The sequence below is a fragment of the Dendrobates tinctorius genome, unplaced genomic scaffold, assembly GCF_039654945.1.
Source record: "Dendrobates tinctorius isolate UK_male_01 unplaced genomic scaffold, ASM3965494v1 ptg000263l, whole genome shotgun sequence".
Taxonomy (NCBI): domain Eukaryota; kingdom Metazoa; phylum Chordata; class Amphibia; order Anura; family Dendrobatidae; genus Dendrobates; species Dendrobates tinctorius.
Genome location: NW_027361930.1, coordinates 380,882 through 405,045, shown reverse-complemented (window position 1 = coordinate 405,045; position 24,164 = coordinate 380,882). Strand labels below are relative to the sequence as shown.

The following is a 24,164-nucleotide window of genomic DNA, read 5'->3' as shown; positions in this document are numbered from 1 at the left end:
CAGCACAGGTCCCCAATAGGCAGGTAAATGTCCCCAATAGACAGCACAGGTCCCCATTAGGCAGGTAAATGTCCCCATTAGGCAGGTAAATGTCCCCATTAGGCAGGTAAATGTCCCCATTAGGCAGCACAGGTCCCCATTAGGCAGCACAGGTCCCCAATAGGCAGGTAAATGTCCCCATTAGGCAGCACAGTTCCCCATTAGGCAGCACAGTTCCCCATTAGGCAGGTAAATGTCCCCATTAGGCAGGTAAATGTCCCCATTAGGCAGGTAAATGTCCCCATTAGGCAGCACAGGTCCCCATTAGGCAGGTAAATGTACCCATTAGGCAGATAAATGTCCCCATTAGGCAGCACAGGTCCCCATTAGGCAGCACAGGTCCCCATTAGGCAGGTAAATGTCCCCATTAGGCAGGTAAATGTCCCCATTAGGCAGGTAAATGTCCCCAATAAGCAGCACAGGTCCCCATTAGGCAGCACAGGTCCCCAATAGGCAGGTAAATGTCCCCATTAGGCAGCACAGGTCCCCATTAGGCAGCACAGGTCCCCATTAGGCAGGTAAATGTCCCCATTAGGCAGGTAAATGTCCCCATTAGGCAGGTAAATGTCCCCATTAGGCAGGTAAATGTCCCCATTAGGCAGCACAGGTCCCCATTAGGCAGGTAAATGTACCCATTAGGCAGATAAATGTCCCCATTAGGCAGCACAGGTCCCCATTAGGCAGCACAGGTCCCCATTAGGCAGCACAGGTCCCTATTAGGCAGCACAGGTCCCCATTAGGCAGCACAGGTCCCCATTAGGCAGCACAGGTCCCCATTAGGCAGGTAAATGTCCCCATTAGGCAGGTAAATGTCCCCATTAGGCAGGTAAATGTCCCCATTAGGCAGATAAATGTCCCCATTAGGCAGCACAGGTCCCCATTAGGCAGATAAATGTCCCCATTAGGCAGCACAGGTCCCCAATAGGCAGCACAGGTCCCCAATAGGCAGCACAGGTCCCCATTAGGCAGGTAAATGTCCCCATTAGGCAGCACAGGTCCCCATTAGGCAGGTAAATGACCCCAATAGGACCCGGCGTTAAAAAAAGAAAAAAAGTGCTCACCTATGTCCCCCGCTGCTCTGAAGAGGCGCCCGCTCATCTCAGTCTTCTTCCTGCACAGGCACACAGGCGGCGTGACGTCATCAGGCCGCGCAGGCGGCGTGATGATAATCACGCAGTCTGTGTGCACTGTGCTCTGCTGCATAGGGAGGGCTGCGTAACGCCTTTCCTTGGCGCCTCGTCCCACCCGCGATTACAGGGCCTGCCGGCATTGAACTGCAGTGCTGTTCATAAGTTCAATGTCGGCCTGGCGGGGGGCCGGATAAAAGTCCTTGGCGGGCCACATGTGGCCCGCGGGCCGTAGTTTGAGGACCCCTGATCAAAAGGGACTATTGCCAGATGGATTAGGGAGGCCATTAGTATAGCCTACTCAGCTAGTGGTGTTTCGATTCCTGACTGCATCAAGGCTCATTCCACCAGAGCCATGGCGACCTCCTGGGCTGAAAAAGCAGAGGTATCGATTGAACAAATTTGTAAGGCCGCTACCTGGGCCTCACCTTCAACCTTCTTTAAGCACTATAGATTAAATCTATCCTCCTCTGCTGACTTAACCTTTGGTAGAAGGGTGCTGCAAGCGGTGGTCCCTCCCTAAGGTGTTTCATAGTCTCCAAAAATCTCTCAGGTGTGCTGTCATGGGTGAAGGGAAAACCACCATGGTTACTTACCGGTAGCCGTTTTTTCCGGAACCCATGACAGCACCCGTATATTCCCCCCCCTTTTTTCACCGTATGGGTGTGCACGATTAGTGGGGTGCATTTGTGTGATGTGGTGTTGGATTAACATGTAACTGGGAAGTCCTCTTAATGCTCTGTAACCAACTGAAGGTCAGTAGGTTCCTGTCCTGGCGGGGCGGATCCCTCTCTCAGGTGTGCTGTCATGTGTTCCGGAAAAACCGGCTACTGGTAAGTAACCATGGTGGTTTTGGACAAGCCTACATCTGCAGAAGATATGTGGTTAGTTCTCTAGGATATTTGCAACAACCTTCTGTCCAAGGTGTGCAAGTGTACCTAGAAGAAGTAAAGCTGTTGAAGGTAAAGGGTGATCACACCGATTTTTATTTGATCCCCCAGCATCAGGTTTTTGTGTTTTTTTGTTTTTTTGTTGTTTTTTTTTTTGTTTGTTTTTTGTGTTTTTTTTTTGTCCTGGAGGGGTAACCTACATCTGGAGTGTCTGATTGCGGAACAAAGATAGAAGTGAAGGCACTTACCCAGGTGTGGCCCGGTCACCTGGAAGAGAAGCTGTGTGCTTGCTGCGCCACAATGGAGATCCTGTAAGAGCTGCAGTGGGTCCATTGGGGACTCTAGCTGGCATGTGGACGTGGGCAGCGACTGCATTTCCGTGAGTCGCGTGTGTGCGTGCATGGGGAGTGCCTGAAGACGTGCGGCCCGATGACTTCTAACCTGGACGTGTTAAGTCACTTCCCAGGGGTGTCCAGAGGAGGTGTCCAAGTGGAGGGAGACACCGTACCAGAGGTCCCACATTAAATTGCGGTCGAGACCTCCAGAAGAGCATGTTTGGCTCCCTCTTTCCCTCCAGTTTGACAATGGAGCAGCAGCCACATCAGCAGCAGAAGTGACGGCATAGCAGCGGCAGTCGCACTGGTGAAAGAGAGGACTCCAAAAGCGACGCTAAGACCAGCCAGCAGAGCAACAGCACTAATAGACTGGATTGGATCCACAACGTCCAGAGCAGAGTTCTCTGGTGATATGATTCTCCTTTCATATCTAGTATCCTAGCTAGCCCCTGAGTGATGACTGACTTTTGTGAAAGTTCACCTTTTTGTAATGGGTCCTTTCTCTTTTTGATGGTTGGAATAGAACTAGGAAATGCATTGAAAAACTTAAACATAAAGAGTGTGCTCTTTGCAGAGAAGGCTTGCCCAGCTCGTGGCAGAAGAGACTTTCTTGTGCTTGCATTGAAAAGACAGTATGCTAAGAGTCTTCTAATCTCGTCATGAAGTTGAGGTAGCTTTTTAAAGGCAAAGGTGAAGAGTTCCCTAAAATCTTTGATCCCCTATGAAGGCGTTAGTCAGGGCAGGACATCATGTTCGGTGGTGCTGGAGCTGAAAAAGTGGCAAACCTTTCCAGTAAATGAGAAAATCCAGGCCCACATTAGGAAAGAATGGAAAAAAACTAAGAAGAAAGGTTCCCTGCCGTCAGCGTCCGTCAGTATCCCTTTGAAGAAGATGTGGCAGTTGTATGGGCTAAAACACCTAAAATGTGTCCATGGCCAAGGCATCTAAAAGATCTAAATTGCCTTTTGAGGACATGAGAATACTTTAAAAGAAGTTGTCGACTACTTGGACAAGTCCTTCTCATACTCCATTCTTGACCCTGATAAAGTAAAAAACGCATACTCTCCTCCTATGCAGCGCTTTCCTCTTCATGTTCAATTCGAACAAAGGTGGGGACAGGGACATCAGCGCTGATTGAGCACCAGGCTCAGGTGTAACATCAACTCCACTAGAGCCCCGAGACCACGAGTGCCAACACAGCTGGAACGGCACTGGAAGTGAGTATAGGCTTTTTTATTTTATCGGGGCCAAATATTTAGATCAAGTAGGGGTTGCCCTAGCAGTAGGCAACCCCTTTAAAGATCCGTCAGATAGGACAGCAGATGTTTATACTGTGTGCAGTGCCCTGTGGGACCCATTATACTGTGTGGCGGACTATGTGGAACCAGCCACAGTTCTCATTTCCTGTTGATTACTTAAACATCCGTAGGCGGGGACTGAAGCGCCAGTCCGGTTTGGACACAGGGCTCAGGTGACGTAACAACCTCACTTTAGCCCTGGGAATGTGAGTGACGACACCGCTAGAACAGCATTGGCAAGGGAGGTGAAAACGAAGGGGCTGTGGAGCCCTAGTGCTCTGAACTTCTAGTAGTGGGATGTAAGGGATTTTTGTTGAATGTGCTAACGTTAACCCCTTTACGACCTCCGCCGTACTGGTACGGCGCATGTCGTGTCTCCCCCTTTGATGTGGGCTCCGGCGGTGAGCTCACATCTTTCCTGGGACATGTCAGCTGTTTTGAACAGCTGACATGTGCTCGCAGTAGCCGCGGGTGGAATTGCGATCCACCCACGGTTTTTAACTAGTTGTTAAATGATGCTGTCAAACACTGACAGCGGCATTTAACGTGCGCTTCCGGCCATAGGGCCGCAAATCCTCCTACTGGTGACCTTCGTCACTTGATCGTGGGTCACCAGTTGGTTGGCATGACAACCAGAGGTCTCCTGGAGACCTCTATGGTTGTCACTGCTGGCTTTCTGTGAGGGTCGTCACTGCTGGCTTTCTGTGAGCGCCACCCAGTGGTCGGCGCTCATAGCAAGTCAGTAATTCTACTACATAGAGACGATCTGATCATCGCCTATATGTTGCAGTGCCGACCGGGCTATGGCAGCTTCTAGTCTCCCTTGGAGACTATTGAAGCATGCCAAAAGTAAAAAAAAAAATTTTTTTAAAAATATGAAAAAAAAAAAAAAGTTCAAATCATCCCCCTTTCGCCCCGTTCAAAATCTCTATATATAAAACTGAATGTATCACCAACCAATCACGAAGCATCTTTCATTTCACCAGAGCTGGTTAAAAGAAGCTGAGCTGTGATTGGTTGCTATGAGCAAGTTTACCCACTTGACAACACCTCAGCAGGCGCTGACATGGTGGGGGAAATCTAGCATCCCCGAGAACATAAGCTCCCAACCATTGTCTGCCTCCCAGAAAGGAGCACATGACAGAAATGAAACCCCCCCCCCCTGCCCATATACACATCACACATCCTCCATCCCATAGGCACATCTTCCCTCTTAAAGGGATCTCTGGTATGGAAGTCAGGGCAAATCCATCCAGCGCTTTGGTTTTGACCCCAGGCATCTCTTAAAAGGATCCCCGGTATGGAAGTTAGGACCGTTCCACTCGGCTCTGTGGTTCTGACCCCAGGGTCTCTTAAAGGGATCATTGGTACGCAAGTTAGGGCAAATCCACTCTGTGTTTTGGTACTGACCCCAGGCCTTTCTTAAAGGGATCCCCGGTATAGAGGTGAGGGCAAATCCACTCTGCACTTTGGTACTGACCCCATGCCTCTCTTAAAGGGATCCTCGGTATGGAAGTCAGGGCAATTGCCTTCAAATACTCTGGTACTGACCCCAGGCTCTCTTAAAGGGATCTCCGGTATGGAAGATAGGGTAAATCCCTCAGTGCTCTGATTCTGACCCCAGGCTTCTATAAAATGGATCATTGGTATGGAAGTCAGGGCAAATCCACTCAGCGCTCTGGTTCTGACGCCAGGCCTCTCTTATAGGGATCCCTGGTATGGAAGTTAAGACCGTTCCACTCAGCGCTCTGGTTCTGACTCCAGGCTGAAGGGATGATGTGGGATATTAGGGGTAATAGTCCGGTTGCTCTGGCTGACTGGATGATGCGGGATATTAGGGGGAGTTGTCCGGTGGCTCTGGCTGCCGGGATGATGTGGGATATTAGGGGTAGTAGTCCGGCGGCTGTGACGGGATGATGTGGGATACAGTTGTGGCCAAAAGTATTGACACCCCTGCAATTTTGTCAGATAATACTCAGTTTCTTCCTGAAAATGATTGCAAACACAAATTCTTTGTAATTATTATCTTCATTTAATTTGTCTTAAATGAAAAAACACAAAAAGAATTGTCCTAAAGCCAAATTGGATATAATTCCACACCAAAAATAAGAGGGTGGACAAAAGTATTGGCACAGTTTGAAAAATCATGTGATGCTTCTCTAATTTGTGTAATTAACAGCACCTGTAACTTACCTGTGGAACCTAACAGGTGTTGGCAATAACTAAATCACACTTGCAGCCAGTTGAAATGGATTAAAGTTGACTCAACATCTGTCCTGTGTCCTTGTGTGTACCACATTGAGCATGGAGAAAAGAAAGAAGACCAAAGAACTGTCTGAGGACTTGAGAAACCAAATTGTGAGGAAGCATGAGCAATCTCAAGGCTACAAGTCCATCTCCAAAGACCTGAATGTTCCTGTGTCTACCGTGCGCAGTGTCATTAAGAAGTTTAAAGCCCATGGCACTGTGGCTAACCCCTCCCTAAATGTGGGCGGAAAAGAAAAATTGACAAGAGATTTCAATGCAAGATTGTGCGGATGTTGAATAAAGAACCTCGAGTAACATCCAAACAAGTTCAAGCTGCCCTGCAGTCCGAGGGTACAACAGTGTCAACCCGTACTGTCCGTCGGCGTCTGAATGAAAAGGGACTGTATGGTAGGAGACCCAGGAAGACTCCACTTCTTACCCCGAGAGATAAAAAAAGCCAGGCTGGAGTTTGCCAAAACGTACCTGAAAAAACCTAAAACGTTTTGGAAGATTGTTCTCTGGTCAGATGAGACAAAAGTAGAGCTTTTTGGGCGAAGGCATCAACATAGAGTTTACAGGAGAAATAAAGAGGCATTCAAAGAAAAAAAAAAACACGGTCCCTACAGTCAAACATGGCGGAGGTTCCCTGATGTTTTGGGGTTGCTTTGCTGCCTGTGGCACTGGACTGCTTGACCGTGTGCATGGCATTATGAAGTCTGAAGGCTACCAACAAATTTTGCAGCATAATGTAGGGCCCAGTGTGAGAAAGCTGGGTCTCCCTCAGAGGTCATGGGTCATCCAGCAGGACAATGACCCAAAACATACTTCAAAAAGCACTAGAGAATGGTTTGAGAGAAAGCACTGGAGACTTCTAAGGTGGCCAGCCATGAGTCCAGACCTGAATCCCATAGAACACCTGTGGAGAGATCTAAAAATGGTAGTTTGGAGAAGGCACCCTTCTAATATCAGGGACCTGAAGCAGTTTGCCAAAGAAGAATGGTCTAAAATTCCAGCAGAGCATTGTAAGAAACTCATTGATGGTTACCGGAAGCGGTTGGTTGCAGTTATTTTGGCTAAAGGTTGTGCAACCAAGTATTAGACTGAGGGTGCCAATACTTTTGTCTGGCCCGTTTATGTAGTTTTGTGTGAAATGCTCAATGTTTTGCTTTTTGCTTCATTCTATTTTGTGTTTTTTTCATTTAAGACAAATTAAATGAAGATAATACCAAAGAATTTGTGATTGCAATCATTTTCAGGAAGAAACTGAGTAATTGAAAAAAAATTGCAGGGGTGTCAATACTTTTGGCCACAGCTGTATTAGTGGGAGTTGTCCTGTGGCTCTGGGTGACGGGACGATGTGGGATGTTAGGGGTAGTAGTCCGGCGGCTGTGACGGGATAATGTGGGATATTAGTGGTAGTTGTCCGGTGGCTCTGGGTGACGGGACGATGTGGGATATGGGATGTTAGAGGTAGTAGTCCGGTAGCTCTGGCTGATGGGATGATATGGGATATTATAGCGAATGTGGCTATGGGGAGTGGGCGGGGCTCTACACTCAGATATATATTCACTATAATTTGTCATAACTAACCATAGTTAGAAACTATGCCCGGGCAGCGACAGGCTCTTCAGCTCGTAAAACAATAAAAATAAAATCAAACATACACCTACAGTGGGGAAAAAAAGTATTTAGTCAGCAATAGTGCAAGTTCCACCAGTCTCCAGATCTCAACCCTATAGAAAACCTTTGGAGGGAGTTGAAAGTCCGTGTTGCCAAGCGAAAAGCCAAAAACATCACTGCTCTAGAGGAGATCTGCATGGAGGAATGGGCCAACATACCAACAACAGTGTGTGGCAACCTTGTGAAGACTTACAGAAAACGTTTGACCTCTGTCATTGCCAACAAAGGATATATCAAAGTATTGAGATGAAATTTTGTTTCTGACCAAATACTTATTTTCCACCATAATATGCAAATAAAATGAAAAAAAACAGACAATGTGATTTTCTGGATTTTTTTTTTCTCAGTTTGTCTCCCATAGTTGAGGTCTACCTATGATGTAAATTACAGACGCCTCTCATCTTTTTAAGTGGTGGAACTTGCACTATTGCTGACTGACTAAATACTTTTTTTCCCCACTGTATTTGGTATCGCCGCGTTCAGAATCGCCCGATCTATCAATAAAAGAAAAGGATTAACCTGATCGCTAAACGGCGTAGCGATAAAGTAAAAAACGCCAGAATTAGGGGTTTTTTTTGTCACCGCGACAGTGCATTAAAATGCAATAACGGGTGATCAAAAGATCATATCTGCACCAAAATGGTATCAATAAAAATTTCAGCTTTGCCCGCAAAAAATAAGCCCTCACTCAACCCGAGATCACGAAAAATGGAGCACTACGGGTATCGGAAAATTGCGCGCTTTTTTTTTTTTTTTTTTTAACAAACTTTGTTTTTTCTTTACCACTTAAATAAAAAAGAATCTAGACACTCGGAATGACCTGGAGAATCATAATGGCAGGTCAGTTTTAGCATTTGGTGAACATGGTAAAAAAAAAAAAAAATTAAAGTTGCGAAATTGCACTTTTTTTGCAGTTTCACCGCATTTGGAGTTTTTTTCCCATTTCTGAGTACATGATATGGTAAAACCAATTGTGTCGTTCAAAAGTACAACTCGTTCCACAAAAAAACAAGCCCTCACATGGCCATATTGATGGAAAAATAAAAAAGTTATGGCTGTGGGAAGAAGGGGAGCAAAAACAGAAAAGCAAAAATGAAAAGGAAGGATCTTGAAGGGGTTAAACTACTTTTTTTCAGGGTTAGTATTCAAAAGTAGGTCAAGGATGTAATTTCTCTAGTTTTGACGGGGTTTATTTTTTTCACCTTGGATGTTTCAAATTTTTTTTTTTTTTTTTTTGAGGCGTTTTCTGAGATGGAGGGGGCTAAAATAATAAAAGAACCTCCAATCACCAGTGAAATGACTTTCACCTTATCTGCACATTATGTTTGGCTTCCTTGTGTGCATAAATGAAATCCTGACTACCAATGCCACTGCTCCTGCAAATCACAGGCTTCAGCATTGTACAGCATGAGAATGTTAAGGCTAGTGATTGGTTGCAGCGCTCATATGGTTAAATGGCACATCATCACTGTAGTCAAGGAAACAAAAACCATGTAGGAACACTGTAGCCGGAAGTAATTCAATAGGTGTTTTTTTTTTGTTTTTTTTTTGGGTTTTGTCTTGTTTTTTTTGTGGGAGGGGGGTTGGTGGAAAATTGTTACAAGTGTCTGTGAGATCAAGTGTCTTTTTAGTTTTTTAGTGTATTGTATGGTTTACATTCTTAGCCAACGATTACTATCTTCTACAATTCATGAACTATTCTGTATCTAGATCACTGAATAGATTGCTATTTGAATTTGTACAATTTACTTTGCTGATCTAAGATGTAAAATACCTAACTCACACCATGGTTTTATTTTTCATCATAGATACCCTAAAGGATATTTTGTTCAAAATACAGAGTTTGATTTCTTTAATTATGCCGGAATTCATCGCCCTGTGATTCTTTACACAACGCCCTCGGTGTACATTGATGACATCACCATTATTACTGACAGAAGGGATAAAACAGGTAAGAATTATAACGTCTGCCGATACGCATTAAAACTGCATTCATTAAGGGGCCTTATACCCTCATAGTGGTTTTAAAACGGCAGGGAGAAATAAGGTTATAGAGCCCCCAGAGTTGTAAAATCGGTGGGTATTCAGTTACCGGTGGTAGCTGAGGCGCTGGAGAACACAGTTGAAGCCGTTTTTACAGTCCCCAATCACGTTATTGCCGTTACTCAATGAATAACGGCGATCACATAAAAAAATAAACTTTCTCTCTCCTCTGACATGATCTATTATGTCACAAAAGTGAGAAATGGTGTCACCAAGTCCCCCACGGTACCTCCAGCCCCCAACCCCCCTCCTCTTCATCCCAAAGCAAAATGGCGGGTATATGCAACATCGGGAGCCAATTTAATTGATTGCTAATGTTCAGTCACTGTGATAGACTTTATCACAGTGATCAAAACCCAAATTATCTTCAAAATATGACAGCACTTGGGCTGTGCCTCTCTCTTCTCCCTCTATAATTGGTCTGTGAAAGAAGAGAGATACACTACGTCCAATGTGCTGTCCTGTCAGTGAAAGAAAAATCAAAGTTCAAGATCAGTTTGAGTAAATCCTTTCCCAATCTCCTAATCAGCCCCCTCATCTCACCCACCCCTCTCGTGTCATTCCCTAATCAGATTCCATGTTTTATTTCACTGAATGAAATATTCCACTTGCAAATCTTTATTCCGTACATAGTGGAATATGTTGAGACCAATAAAACATAAAAATGTTCAATGTAAATCAAAATTAATATCCCATGAAGTTCTGGATTTGGAATGATACTCAAAATCAAAGTGGAAAATCAAATTACAGGCTGATCCATCTTCAGTGGACATGCCTTATGACAAGGAATTGATGCTCAGAAGTTTGAGTGGCCTTCATGCCTGTATGACATCCCTACAACGCATGTACATACTCCTGTTGAGACGGCGGATGTTATGAGGGATCTCCTCCCAGACCTTTATTAAAGCATCAGTCAACTATTGGACAGTCTGGGGTGCAATGTGGCGTTGGTGGATGAAATGAGACATGATGTCCCAGATGTGCTCAATTGGATTCTGGTCTGAGGAACGGGCAGTCCAGTCCATAGCATCAATGGCTTCATCATGCAGGATCTGCTGACACACTTCAGCCGCATGAGAACCCAGGACCCAGCACATTTGCTTATGGTCTCGCAGTGGGTCTGAAGATCTCATCCTGGTAGCTAATGGCAGTCAGAGTACCTCTTTGGTAGCACATGGAGGGCTGTGCTGATTTCCAAAGAAATGCCACCCCTCACCATTACTGACCTATGCTAAACCGATCATGATGGAGGATGTTGCAGGCAGCAGAACGTTCTACCTGGCGTCTCAAGACTGTCATGTCTGTCAAATGTGCTCAGTGTAAACCTGCTCTCATCCGTAAAGAGCACAGGGCGCCAATGTTGAATTTGCCACTCGCCCTGCACGGTGTTGGGCTGGAAGTAAAACACCAATTTATTGACTTAAGGTCCTCATACCACTCTCATGGACTCTTTCTGACAGTTTGAGCAGACACATGGATGATAGTGGCTTGCTGGAGGTCATTTTGCAGGGCTTTGGCACTGCTTCTCCTGTTCCTGTTGCACAAAGGAGGAGCTTTGTGTCCTGCTGCTGGGTTATTGCCCTCCTATGGCCCCCTCCACATTTCCTGGTTGACTGGCCTGTCTCTTGGTATCTGCTCCATGCTGTGGACACTGATGACACACAGCTACCCTTCTGGCCACAGTTCACATTAATGTGCCATGCTGGAAGAGCTGCACTACCTAAGCAAACTCTGATTTGTAGACACCTCCTCATTCTACTGTACATACCTCCTAGGGGTGAGAGCAATGACAAAATGCAAAAGGGGCCAAAACAGCCAGGATGAGAACAGAGAAATGGTCTGTGGTCTCCAATCACCACCTGCAAGACCACTCCTTTTATAGGGGTTGTCTTGCTTAATTGCCTATAATTTCTACCTGTGGACTGTTTGATTTGCATAACAAAAGCAGGAGAAATTGTTTCACAATCAGTGCTGCTTCATAACTGGACAGGTTAATTTCTCCTTCACCTCATTGGGGGACACAGATACTGTGGGTGTATGCTTCTGCCGCTTGAAGGCTGACACTAAGTGAAAAAAAGAAGTTAGCTCCTCCTCCGTCGTATACACCCTCACCCCTATTGCGGGCGGAACTCAGTTTTTTGCTTAGTGTCTTTGGAGGCAAACGTGTCTGGGTTTCTCCAGACTTGTTTCTTCCATGAAGATAAGACAGGGGCGACGGATCCTAATGAATGGGTCCGATCTCTCCAAACCATCAACGGGCGAGCACGTGTTTAGTATCGTCTCCACGTATCCTTTTTCGCCCCGAGGCACATATCTAAGGCCTTTTTCCCCAGACTTCTATTTTTGTTTTTTATTTTATGAAGATAAGACAGGGGCAACGGATCCTATTGAAAGGGTCCGATTTCCCCAAACCAACAACGGGCGAGCACGTGTGAGTGTCCCTCCACGTATCCTCTCCCGCGACGTGGGACATGATGCCGGACTTAGCCCTGTCCACCCCTAGGTAAAGAAACCATGGGCTTGTACAGAGGCACAAGACCAGTCTGTGCGGCCCCCACTGCTCCACCGCTAGTCGGCGGTGCTGCAAAGCGGCGGACGGTCCCTCTCCTCACCCCCTGAAGGGGTTAGACGGAGCTAGGGTGCCAGAAATTAACCCCATCCCCTCTACTTGGTGTGCTAGATCTGGAGTCAGGTATGGAGGGCTGGGGAGGGCCCTGCGGCAGCGTTCCGGGGAATCCACTGAAGCTCCAGGCATCTTAGAGAGTGTAAGGCAATCCTCCTTCCCTCTCCTGCCTCCTTCCGCCAGGCGGGGACGCCGGGTTCCGGCGGAAGGGATCGCAGGGGGAAAAGGCGGAGGCCACCAGCGTCAGGGTCAGTGCTCGACCGGGCATGCAAAATTTAGCCCGCGGCTTCGGCAAGTCCCGGCCCCAGTGTGACGTCATTTCCGGTGCCGCCCCCTGGGCTAGGGCGGACGCCGAACAAATTGAACCCCCGGCTTCATCGCAGGGTAGGCTGCGACTGGGAGAGGAACGTCCCGGCCTATCCAGAGGAAAGGAACGCTGGGCAGCGCAGAGGCAGCAGCAGGAACACGTGGGGACACAGAACGGGGTGTGACACCCCCCCCCCCCCCCCCCCCCGACCCTAGAGGCACGCTACGGGCGATTTGAAGGTGTTTTTTTCCTCTTCCTCCCTTCCTCTCAACCCTCATATAGATTAGACCTGGCAGCAATATGACCGAAAAGGGTAAATCGCACACGTTCCTTTATGCCGCATGCATTTCTTGTGGGGTTAGGTTTCCACGAGCACAGAGCCAGAAGCCTGTGACTCCGAACGCGCCCAGGAGCCCTCCCCTGTGACTGTAGCCAATGTGTCCCCGGAGTGGGCCCTATCTCTGTCACAGTCCATGGTGTCACTTACGAGAGCAAGAGAGTCCCTTCAAGCCCCAGATAGGGGCAGGGACAATGGCTCGCCGGCCTTAGAGGGAACCTCCACCTCACAAAAGCCTCCGGCCTGCAGGGGCCGCACCCACTCCAGGCAGACCCGGAGGAAACTAATCCACACGGTATCGCCCAGTCCATCCGGTGCCTTGGCATCCGTAAGCTCTGCTTCTCGCTCCGCGTTACCAGTGGTTGGTAGCGAGCAGACCTCAGATTGCGACTCAGACGAGCCCCTTGACCTGGACACTCCAGGGTCATGTGAAACAGTGGACAGCCTCATAGAAGCCGTCAATCAGACCCTGGGGATTGAGGATGATCCCGCAGCAGCTACAGGGCATAAAGTGGCATTTAAGCGAGTGAAGCGCCCGCACAGAATTTTTTCCTCTCACCCGGAGTTTGAGGACATAGTGCAGCGGCACAGAGAACGCCCAGACAGGCGTTTCTCGGGTCAAAAGGCACTCGAAACATGGTATCCGTTTGCTCCGGACCTCCGTAAAAAATGGGTGGAATCCCCGTTGGGGATCCTCCGGTTTCGCGCCTAGCCACTAAGACCCTGCTATCCGTCCCTAGTGTTTCCTCAATTAAGGATCCCACGGATCGCCTTATAGAGAGCTTAGCTCGCTCAGTATATGAGGCGTCAGGGTCAGTGCTCGCTCCCTCATTTGCAGCAACTTGGGTAGCCAAGGCTATGATATCATGGTCAGAAACATTAAACAAGGTCGCGCAGGAGCAGGATCTACCTTCAGAGATTTTGGAGGTCGCAGGACAGATGGCGATGGCCGGAGACTATGTAATCAATGCGTTTTGGGATGCGGACAATTGCTCGGCACTTGCTGCCGCTTATGCAATTTCTATCAGAAGAGCCCTATGGTTAAGGACATGGCGAGCCGATCCTATTTCTAAGAAGTCCTGGACTTCCCTGCCTTATCAGTGCGGCCACCTATTTGGGGAGAAGTTGGATCAACTTATCTCTGACTCCACAGGAGGAAATAAAGGGTTTCTCCCTCAACAAAAGGTCAAAACGCTTTTTCGTCACCCGTTTTCAGGCACGTTTTCGGGCCTTTCGCAACACCGGGTGGACTACAGCGGCCAATTCCGCTGCCTCAGGCCACCCCAACCAGGATAGGGAGCGGCAGGTCTCATATAGAGCCAACCCATTGGGGAGAATGCATACACAGCAGGCCATATCGAGGGGATCCAAATCCCAAAGATCGTCGGCCAAATGACTCGAGGCCTTAACCAGATGACATCGGCAAGGTGGGCGGCCGCCTACTCTGGTTTCACTACGTCTGGGTCAGTGTCACTCACGACGCATGGGGATAGGAATCGGTGGCCTCGGGTTACAAAATAGAATTTGTCAGATATCCTCCAAGACGGTTTTTTCTTCCCGGCTTCCCAGGGTGAATACCCAGGCAAGGGCTCTATTGGCAGCCATCAAATCGCTCCGGCACAACGGAGTCATTGTTCCAGTGCCGGAACACGAAAGAGCTCAGGGGTTCTATTCCAACCTTTTTCCGGTTCCCGAAAAGGACGGGTCTGTCAGGCCTGTTTTGGACCTGAAGCTTCTGGACAAATTCATCAGGATCAGACATTTCCGGATGGAGTCTCTCCGTTCAGTCATATCGGCCATGGAGCAGTGAGAATACTTGGCCTTAATAGACATCCAGGACGCATATCTGCATATTCCCATTTTTCCTCATCAGAGGTTTCTATGCTTCACCATCAGTGATCAACATTTTCAGTTCGTAGCGCTACCCTTCGGGCTAGCCACGGCTCCCAGAGTGTTCACAAAGGTTATGGCAGTTGTCATGGCCACACTGCATTCTCGAGGCATAGTCTTGCTTTATCTGGACGACCTCTTGGTCAAGGGCCCGAGGCATGCGAGGAAAAGGTCAGCATCATGCTAGATACTCTTGCCCGCTTAGGATGGTTGGCAATGCAAAGAAGTCATCCCTTGTGCCAGCTCAGAGGATCTCCTTCCTAGGAATGATCTTTGACACTTGCCGAGGGTTGGTAATTCTCCCTCAGGAAAAGGCGCTAGCTCTCCGGCAGGGAGTCCGGACACTTCGCCAACCAGTCCCTCATACCATCCGATCCGGGATGAGGATTCTAGGGAAAATGGTGGCAGCAATGGAAGCGATACCTGTCGCCCAGTTCCACCTTCGCCCCCTGCAGCATGCCCTTTTGTCAGCCTGGGACAAGAATCCTTTCACGCTCGATCGGCGGTGCCGACTGTCCTCTCAAGTCAGGCAGCCGCTCGGATGGTGGATAACCAGTTCCTCTCTGGCCCAGGGGAAACCTTTCCCCCCAGATCATTGGCTGGTAATGACAACCGATGCCAGTCTCCTCGGTGGGGGAGCAGTGTTTCGCCACCACACAACCCAGGAACGGTGGTCGCCACAGGAGGCACGCCTCCCGATCAACTTATTGGAGATACGAGCAATTCGACTGGCTCTGCAGAAGTTTCTTCACTTTCTAGCAGGCCGCCCCGTCTGGATTCAATTGGACAATGCCACGGCGGTGGCTTACATAAATCATCAAGGGGGCACCCGCAGCAGAGCAACCAGAGGGGGAGCTCGTTCTTCAGTGGGCCGAAGCAAACCACTCGGTGATTTCGGCTGTCCACATTCCGGGGCGTGGAAAATTGGGCGGCAGACTTTCTCAGCCGGCAGGGTCTTGCATCCAGTGAGTGGTCTCTACATTCCGAAGTTTTTCAGCAGATTTGTCAACTGTGGGAAGCTCCGGATGTGGACCTGATGACTTCCAGAGTGAATGCCAAGGTGCCCACATATGTCGCTCAGGTCAGGGACCCGCAGGCATTCGCTGTGGACGTGTGGGTTCTGCCATGGAACCAGTTTCGCCTCCTATATCTATTTCCCCCACTGCCACTACCGAGAGTCATCAAAAAGATCAACACGGAAGGGGTGCTGGGGATCCTGCTGGCCCCGTCGAGTGTGGGACGCAGATCTAATGCAGCTGCTCGCCGACGTTCCTTGGCGCCTGCCAGAGCGCCCAGATCTACTGTCTCAAGGGCTGATTTGCCACCTGAACTCAGGGACCCTGTGTTTGATGGCATGGCCGTTGAATCTTGGATTCTAACCCAGGCAGGGTTCGCTACAATGATTGGCGCCCAGAAGCCTGCTTCAGCATAAATTTACCACCACACCTGGAAGGTGTTCTTTGCTTGGTGTTGACACCGTGGTGTTTCCCCTCTGGGATTCTCCATCCCCAACATCTTGGCTTTTCTCCAGTCGGGCTTAGAGAGCCCGGATAGCTCAGTCGGTAGAGCATTAGACTCGGGCTTTGCCCCAGATTCCCTCAGGAGACAAATATCGGCCTTATCCGTCCTGTTCCAGTGCAGAATTGCTACTAATTTGCAGGTGAAGACTTTTCATTCAGGGATTCTCCCACTTGGTACCTCCCTATAAGGCGCCTATGGACGCCTGGGACCTTAACATGGTCCTAAGTGTTCTGCAGGAAGCTCCATTTGAACCGCTTCAGAATATCTCTTTGAGGTACCTTACCTGGAAAGTGGTGTTCCTAGTGGCCATCACTTCCATCAAGCGGGTTTCAGAGCTGACGGCCCTATCCTGCCGAGCTCCGTTCCTCACTTTCCATAGGGATAAGGTGGTCCTCAGACCAGCCTCTCCTTTTCTGCCGAAAGTCGTGTCCACTTTTCACATTAATGAAGATGTTGTTTTGCCTTCATTTTGTCTAGCACCGATGCGCCATGTGGAAAAGGCTCTTCATATGTTAGACCTGGTAAAAGCCCTCTGGAGGTACGTGTCGCGGACGGCACCCTTTCAGACGGACACGCTGTTTGTGCTCCCCGAAGGGCGCAGGAAGGAACTCGCTGCCTCAAAATCGACCATAGCCAGATGGATTCGTTGGACGATTCAGGAGTCTTACCGCATTAGATGCACGCCGATTCCAGCAGGGACCGGAGCGCACTCTACCCGGGCAGGGGGCGCCTTTTGGGCGCTTTGGCACCAGGCTTCGACGGAACAGGTTTGCAAGGCAGCAACCTGGTCCAGCCTGCACACATTTGCCAAGCATTATAATATCCATGCTCAGGCCTTGGCGGATGCGAGGCTGGGTAGAAGGATTCTCCAAGCAGCAGTACCTGTTAAACAAGAGGTGCATGTAGCTTGGATCGGTGAGTCAATCTCCCACCCAGGAACTGCTTTAGGATGTCCCACAGTATCTGTGTCCCCCAATGAGGCGAAGGAGAAACATGGATTTTTGTGATAACTCACCTTAAAATCCTTTTCTCCGAGACGCTCATTGGGGGACACAGCACCCACCCTATTAGCCAGTTGGCTGTTTCTGTTTAGTTAATATGCATTTATTTATGTGCTATAAGGGTGGTCCTTTTCTGGACATGTTGTACCTGTATTAAGGCTGATTTTGTTGTCCTCCGACTGCTTTGGCACCAAACTGAGTTCCGCCCGCAATAGTGGCGAGGGTGTATACGACGGAGGAGGAGCTAACCTCTTTTTCTCACTTAGTGTCAGCCTCCAAGCGGCAGAAGCATACACCCACAGTATCTGTGTCCCCCAAAGAGCGTCTCTGAGAAAAGGATTTTACGGTGAGTTATCACAAAAATCCATGTTTCACAGAAGTTTGATTGACTCGGAGTTACCGTATTTTTCGGTAAGACGCACTGGAACATAAGACGCACCCCAAATTTTCAAAAGTAAAATGGGGGGGAAAAAATTAATGTGTCAAATGGGGTCCGTCTTACAGTCCGAATTCAGCTTACCGAGGGAGATCGGCAGCGCTGGTGGAGCGTGGTCACAGGGGGTGTTCGGTGGTCTGGCGATATGACGCCCATCCCAGACTGGTGCGGCAGGTTCGGTGGTGCGGAGGCTGCTCTGGCATTTTATGTTTAGTGACCAGTATTATTGATGATATTGAGCAAGTGTAAAAAAAAAATAATAAAATTTGAAAATGGCGCTTCGGAGCTGCTACTGCGCAGGCTCAGGTTGCACCATCTTGTAGGAATTTTTATTTTTTCCTCAGCAACAAGGCGCCACTGGCGCCTGCACAATAGTAGCTATCGGATCTCTATACACACTGATAGCTGCTACTGCGCAGGTGCGGTGGGCACCATTTTCAAATTTTATTTTTTTTTAATTTATATTTTTTTTTTTTTTTATATACATTTGCTCAGTAACATCAATAATTCTTATTAACTGGACGCTAAACATGATTATGCTGCAGCACAGGTGCCACAGCTGGCACTTTCCTGCAGTAGAGTTTTTTTCTTTAGTATGTACAGGTATTCATTATGCAAAGTAGGGGGCAGGTCACTATCTAGATACATTCTTTGAGAGGTCTAGTTTCCAAAATGGAGTCACTTGTGGGGATTTTTTCCTGTTTAGGCACATCAGGGGGTCTACAAACACGACATAACATGACATGGCATCCGTTCTCGACTACAGATATTTTTTCATTCAAAAAGTCAAAAGGTGCACCTTCCTTTCCGAGCCCTGATGTGTACCCAAATACTAGCTTTCTCCCACATACGGGGTATCGGAGTACTCTGGGAAATTGCACAACAAATTTTGGGGTTCATTTTCTTCTGTTACCCTTGTGAAAATAAAAAAATTGGGGCTAAAGTAAAATTTTTGTGAAAAAGTTAAATGTTCGTTTTTTTCCTTCCACATTGGAAGTTCTTGTGAAGCACCTGAAGAGTTAATAAACTTATTGAATGTGGTTTTGAGGGATGCTTTCCATACCATTTGCCCCCAAAGTCACTTCAAATGTCACGTGGTCCCTAAAAAAAAAAAAAAAAAAAAATTTGTAAATTTTGTTCAAAAAATGAGAAATTGCTTATCAACTTTTAAGCCTTCTAAATTCCTAACAAAAATTTTTTCCAAAATTGTGCTGATATAAAGTAGACATGTGGGAAATGTTATTTATTAACTATTGTGTGTGACTTAACTCTCTGGTTTACGGGCATAAGAATTAAAAGTTTGAAGATTGTGAAATTTTTCCCAGATTTTCAATATTTTCACAATAAATGCAAGTCATGAGCACCTTCAACCCCCAGGTGCTTCACAGAAGTTTATAATGTAGAGCTGTGAAAATGCAAAATCACATTTTATCCACAAAATATGTACTTTTAGCCCAAAACCTTTTATTTTCACAATGGTAACAGGGGAAGACGGACCCAAAAATTTGGTGTGCAATTTCTCCTGAGTACACCGATACCCTAGATGGAGGAAAACCTCTGTTTGGGTGCATGGCTGGTATTCTGCCTTCAGGCATGCTGACACGATGTGCAATCCAGCATACAGTACAAACCACAGCTCTGTCTTCCAAAATAAGCAGACTGTTCTCTGTAGTCTAACTTGTTTATTTGTGAAGAGTATAGAACATGCGCGGTAAAACTACCAGGAATACAAATAACAGCTAACACAATCACAGGAAGTGTACATTGTGATGAAAACATTACATAGGAATACTAAAGGGCAACTAAAGGGTTAATGACATCTCTTGGCCTAGGCAGTAAATAACACCTCTCTGAATCACTGCATTGCAAGAAAACACTGACTCAGATATGCTTTAGCCGGGTAGTGATAAGTAGAGAAGTTGCAGGAAAAACAAAGGTTACACAGGAGGACAAAATAACGTGCATCCTATGAGATTCACAATGGGAAAATGGAGTCCCCTCCTCCCAGAATACACTGCTTCGTTCCCACAAGCATTGCTTCAATCCCACAGTGCATTGCTTCGGTTAGTCACAGGCTTTAAATGCTACTTAGGACGTAGCTATAAATTCAGCCACCACTAGATGGTGCTATAATTAACCCAGCAATAATACAAACATATTGCTTTATTCAGAGCACATAACACAAACAGACTGCCCTATATCAGAGGGCAGAACAGCTGGGCTCGGAAAGGAAGGAGTGACTTTTGGAACGCAGACTTTGATGCAAAGGTCTGTGTTCATCATGCCATGTTTGGAGAGCATCTCATGTGCCTAAACAGTGAAAAAACCTCACAAGTAACCCCATTTTGGAAACTTCACCCCCTCAAGGATTTTTTCCAGGGGTATAGTGATCATTAAGAACCCACAAGTACTACACAGAATTTGATAACATTAGGTCGTCATATTGAAAAAAAAATTTTTCCCGAAAATGTTTAGCCCCAAATTTGTAATTTTCGCAATGCATAATACATGAAAACGGACCCCATAATTTGTTGTGCAATTTGTCCCGAACGTGACTACCCCATATGTGATCAAGCTTCTGCTTGGGCACATGGCAGGGCTAGGAAAGGAAAAAGTGCAATTTGCCTGGGATAGATTGTGAATGCCATGTCGCATATGAAGAGACTCTGACATGTGAAAACAGCAGAAACCCCCCTCAAGTGATCCCATTTTGGAAACTAGACCCCCTCAAGGAATTTCATCTAGGGGTGTAGTGAGTATTTTGACCTGTGCCTCACAGAATTTTATAACCTTGAGACGTGTGGAAATATGACTTTTTTTTTTTTTTCTAATATTTATTTATAACCGTCTGCAAACAAGATAAGAATCAGTAATATACATAGCATATAAAGACAAAGAAGGACATAACAATATCCAGAAAGTGTAGCTTGAAAGATTCAAAAGAAGACGGGGTTATTCAGTAGAACAGTCATTCCCGACCCCAACTCCCCCCCCCCCCCCAGGCACATCTGAAACCCTGCAGGTTTAATCAAGCAAGCCTAATTGGTGCGTTACCAGATATAAGCTCTCTCATATACCAATTGGTGAATTGAAAGCAACCATGTAATGCTTGACGCACCGATAGTGACTGCAGATGAATAAAGGAGGACCATGTGAGGAAAAAAATGTTCCGTATGACTTTCTTTATGAAGTATGGACTCAGTCCAATTCATTTTAAACAAATGTTACCTTCGAAGAAATTAGATTTAGTGAATCCCAGAGACAATGAAAGGGGAAGAGTCTTGAGGAGATCATTTGCATATTCACAGTGCCTTCTGGGATAAGTGAAGAGTCTCCGCGAGCTCAACGATCACTGGGTTTTGGCCGTTGCAGCTGAAAAGAGGAAATCGGGAAAACCAGGGGAAGAGTCTTGAGGAGATCATTTGCGTATTCACAGTGCCTTCTGGGATAAGTGAAGAGTCTCCGCGAGCTCAACGATCACTGGGTTTTGGCCGTTGCAGCTGAAAAGAGGAAATCGGAAAACCAGGGGAAGAGTCTTGAGGAGATCATTTGCATATTCACAGTGCCTTCTGGGATAAGTGAAGAGTCTCCGCGAGCTCAACGATCACTGGGTTTTGGCCGTTGCAGCTGAAAAGAGGAAATCGGAAAACCAGGGGAAGAGTCTTGAGGAGATCATTTGCATATTCACAGTGCCTTCTGGGATAAGTGAAGAGTCTCCGCGAGCTCAACGATCACTGGGTTTTGGCCGTTGCAGCTGAAAAGAGGAAATCGGAAAACCAGGGGAAGAGTCTTGAGGAGATCATTTGCATATTCACAGTGCCTTCTGGGATAAGTGAAGAGTCTCCGCGAGCTCAACGATCACTGGGTTTTGGCCGTTGCAGCTGAAAAGAGGAAATCGGAAAAACCGTGCGCCTATCGGCGCGCGAATTTTGGCTCATCTTTCATCGTTTTTAAGAAATCTCAAGATGGAAGAGGCCAGGAGCCATTTGGTGAGCTGCATTTCGTGCTACATGTTCACAGATTTACCATTGGAAAAGCCAAACTTCACATGCCACAAATGCAAGCTTGTGACCCTGTTGGAGGAAAAGTTGCAAAATCTCGAAGAGAGGTTAGCTACGTTGAAGATCATTAAGGAAGGTGAAGAGTTCTTGGACAGAGCAGAATTATCTCTTCATGTTACAGAAAGAGAAGAAATTCGAAGTGCACCTGAAGAAACAGAGGAATGGAGACAAGTGACCCAGAGAAGCAGGAGGATCAGGAGGCAGTCAGCACCCATACTGCTCAGAAACCAGTACCAGGCTCTCACGCAGGAAAACGATGAAGAAATACATCAGGCTAAGACTTTGCCAACAAACAGCAACCTTGTACGCCTTCAGAGTCCTCCTGGATGGAGAAAGAAAAATGTTGTGAAGAAGAAACGGAGAGTGGTGGTCATGGGGGATTCCCTGTTGAGAGGAACAGAGGCCGCTATCTGCAGACCGGATATAACTTCAAGAGAAATGTGCTGTCTTCCAGGTGCAAAAATTAAAGATGTGTCTGACAGGATATCAGGACTCTTCAGACCTACAGATGACTACCCATTCCTGCTACTACATGTGGGGACAAATGACACCGCAAGAAACGACCTGGAAACCATCTGCAGAGACTTTGAAGACTTAGGCAAGAAAGTGAAAGAACTGGGAGCGCAGGTGGTCTTCTCTTCCATCCTCCCAGTGGATGGCCATGGAACAAGGAGGTGGAATAAGATTCTGCAGGTGAACAACTGGCTACGTCGATGGTGCCGTCAGCAACGATTTGGATTTCTGGATCACGGAGTGAACTACTTATACGATGGACTACTTGCTAGAGATGGGGTGCACCTTACGAAGACTGGAAAGCAGGTATTTGGAAGTCGCCTTGCTACACTTGTAAGGAGAGCTTTAAACTAGAACAACATGGGAAGGGAAGCAAAAGACCAGAAAAAGCCATACACCTGACAAATGCTATTGAGAACTCTGCTATTAGAAGTGGAAAGGAAGAACAAAGACGAAAGAATCTAATTAATAAAAATATTGGAGAAAGAGAAACCAATCACAAACTAAAATGTTTCTATACTAATGCACAAAGCATGGGCAACAAACAAGGAGAATTGGAACTACTAACACAGGAACAGAAATATGATGTCATTGGAATCACTGAAACTTGGTGGGACAATACACATGACTGGAATACAAGACTAGAAGGATACAACTTATTTGCAAGAAACAGACTTGATAAACGAGGAGGGGGTGTCGCATTGTATGTTAGAAATGCGTATATCTGCACAGAGATTGAAGCTTCAGAGACTGGGAGTTCTGTGGAAACTGTTTGGGTAAGAATACAAGGACAGAACAATGGAAAGGACACCATTGTAGGCATTTACTACAGGCCGCCTGTGCAAGCTGTAGATATGGATGAACTCTTTATGCATCAAATGGCCAAGTTCTCCAAAAAATATGACATAGTTGTCATGGGAGATTTCAACTATCCAGACATTTGTTGGGAATCTCTCTCAGGCAAAACTAACAGGTCAAGGAAATTCTTATCCTCTCTTGCTGACAACTTTATCTTCCAAAAGGTAAAGGAGAAAACAAGGGGAACTGCTACCTTGGATCTAATCCTTATAAACAGGGAGGAAATGGTTGAGGAGGTAAAAGTGGCTGGGACCCTAGGAGGTAGCGACCATGCTATTTTAGAATTTTGGATAACTAGAGGCGGAAGACCTGTGAAGACTCAGACGTCAAGGTTAGATTTCAGAAAGGCAGATTTTAAGGGATTCAGAAAGAGAATTGGAGGGATCCAATGGCTGGATATCCTTAAAGACAAAAATGTCCAGGAAGGATGGGAAATCTTGAAAAATGAAATTCTCAAAGCACAGTTGTTAACAATTCCGAAAAGAGGGAAGAATAGGAAGCATTTAAGGAAACCAGGATGGATGAACACAGAACTTAAGCACATGCTAAAAAGGAAGAAAAAAATGTTTATAAAATGGAAAGAGGGAGGCATATCTAAAGAAGAATATAATGCTGTCTGCAGAACCTGCAGGGCACAAATCAGATTATCTAAAGCTGAAAATGAATTGAGACTTGCAAGAGATGTCAAAAGCAATAATAAAGGATTTTGGGGATATGTCAAAAGTAAAAGAAAAGTCAAAGATGCTATAGGATTTTTACAGGATGAAAATGATGAAATGGTAAGACAGGATGTTGAGAAGACTGAACTTTTAAATTCCTATTTTGCATCTGTTTTCTCTCAGAAAGGAAATGTAACATCAACTGTTATTCACTGTCCTATTAAGGGAATAGAAGAATCCAGGATATTTATAAACAGAAAGATAGTGAGGAAACACTTAGCTAACCTAAATGAATTCAA

At 46.6% G+C, this 24,164-nt stretch overlaps 1 protein-coding gene across 1 annotated transcript in view; it reads left to right on the top strand.

The window, feature by feature from the left end:
• Positions 1 to 24,164, top strand: part of GUSB (glucuronidase beta) — a 127,529-nt gene that overhangs the window by 29,381 nt on the left and 73,984 nt on the right. The window contains exon 4 of the mRNA XM_073558921.1: positions 9,425 to 9,567. Within this exon, the coding sequence (XP_073415022.1) occupies positions 9,425 to 9,567 (143 nt within the window). The remainder of the gene's footprint in view (positions 1 to 9,424; positions 9,568 to 24,164) is intronic.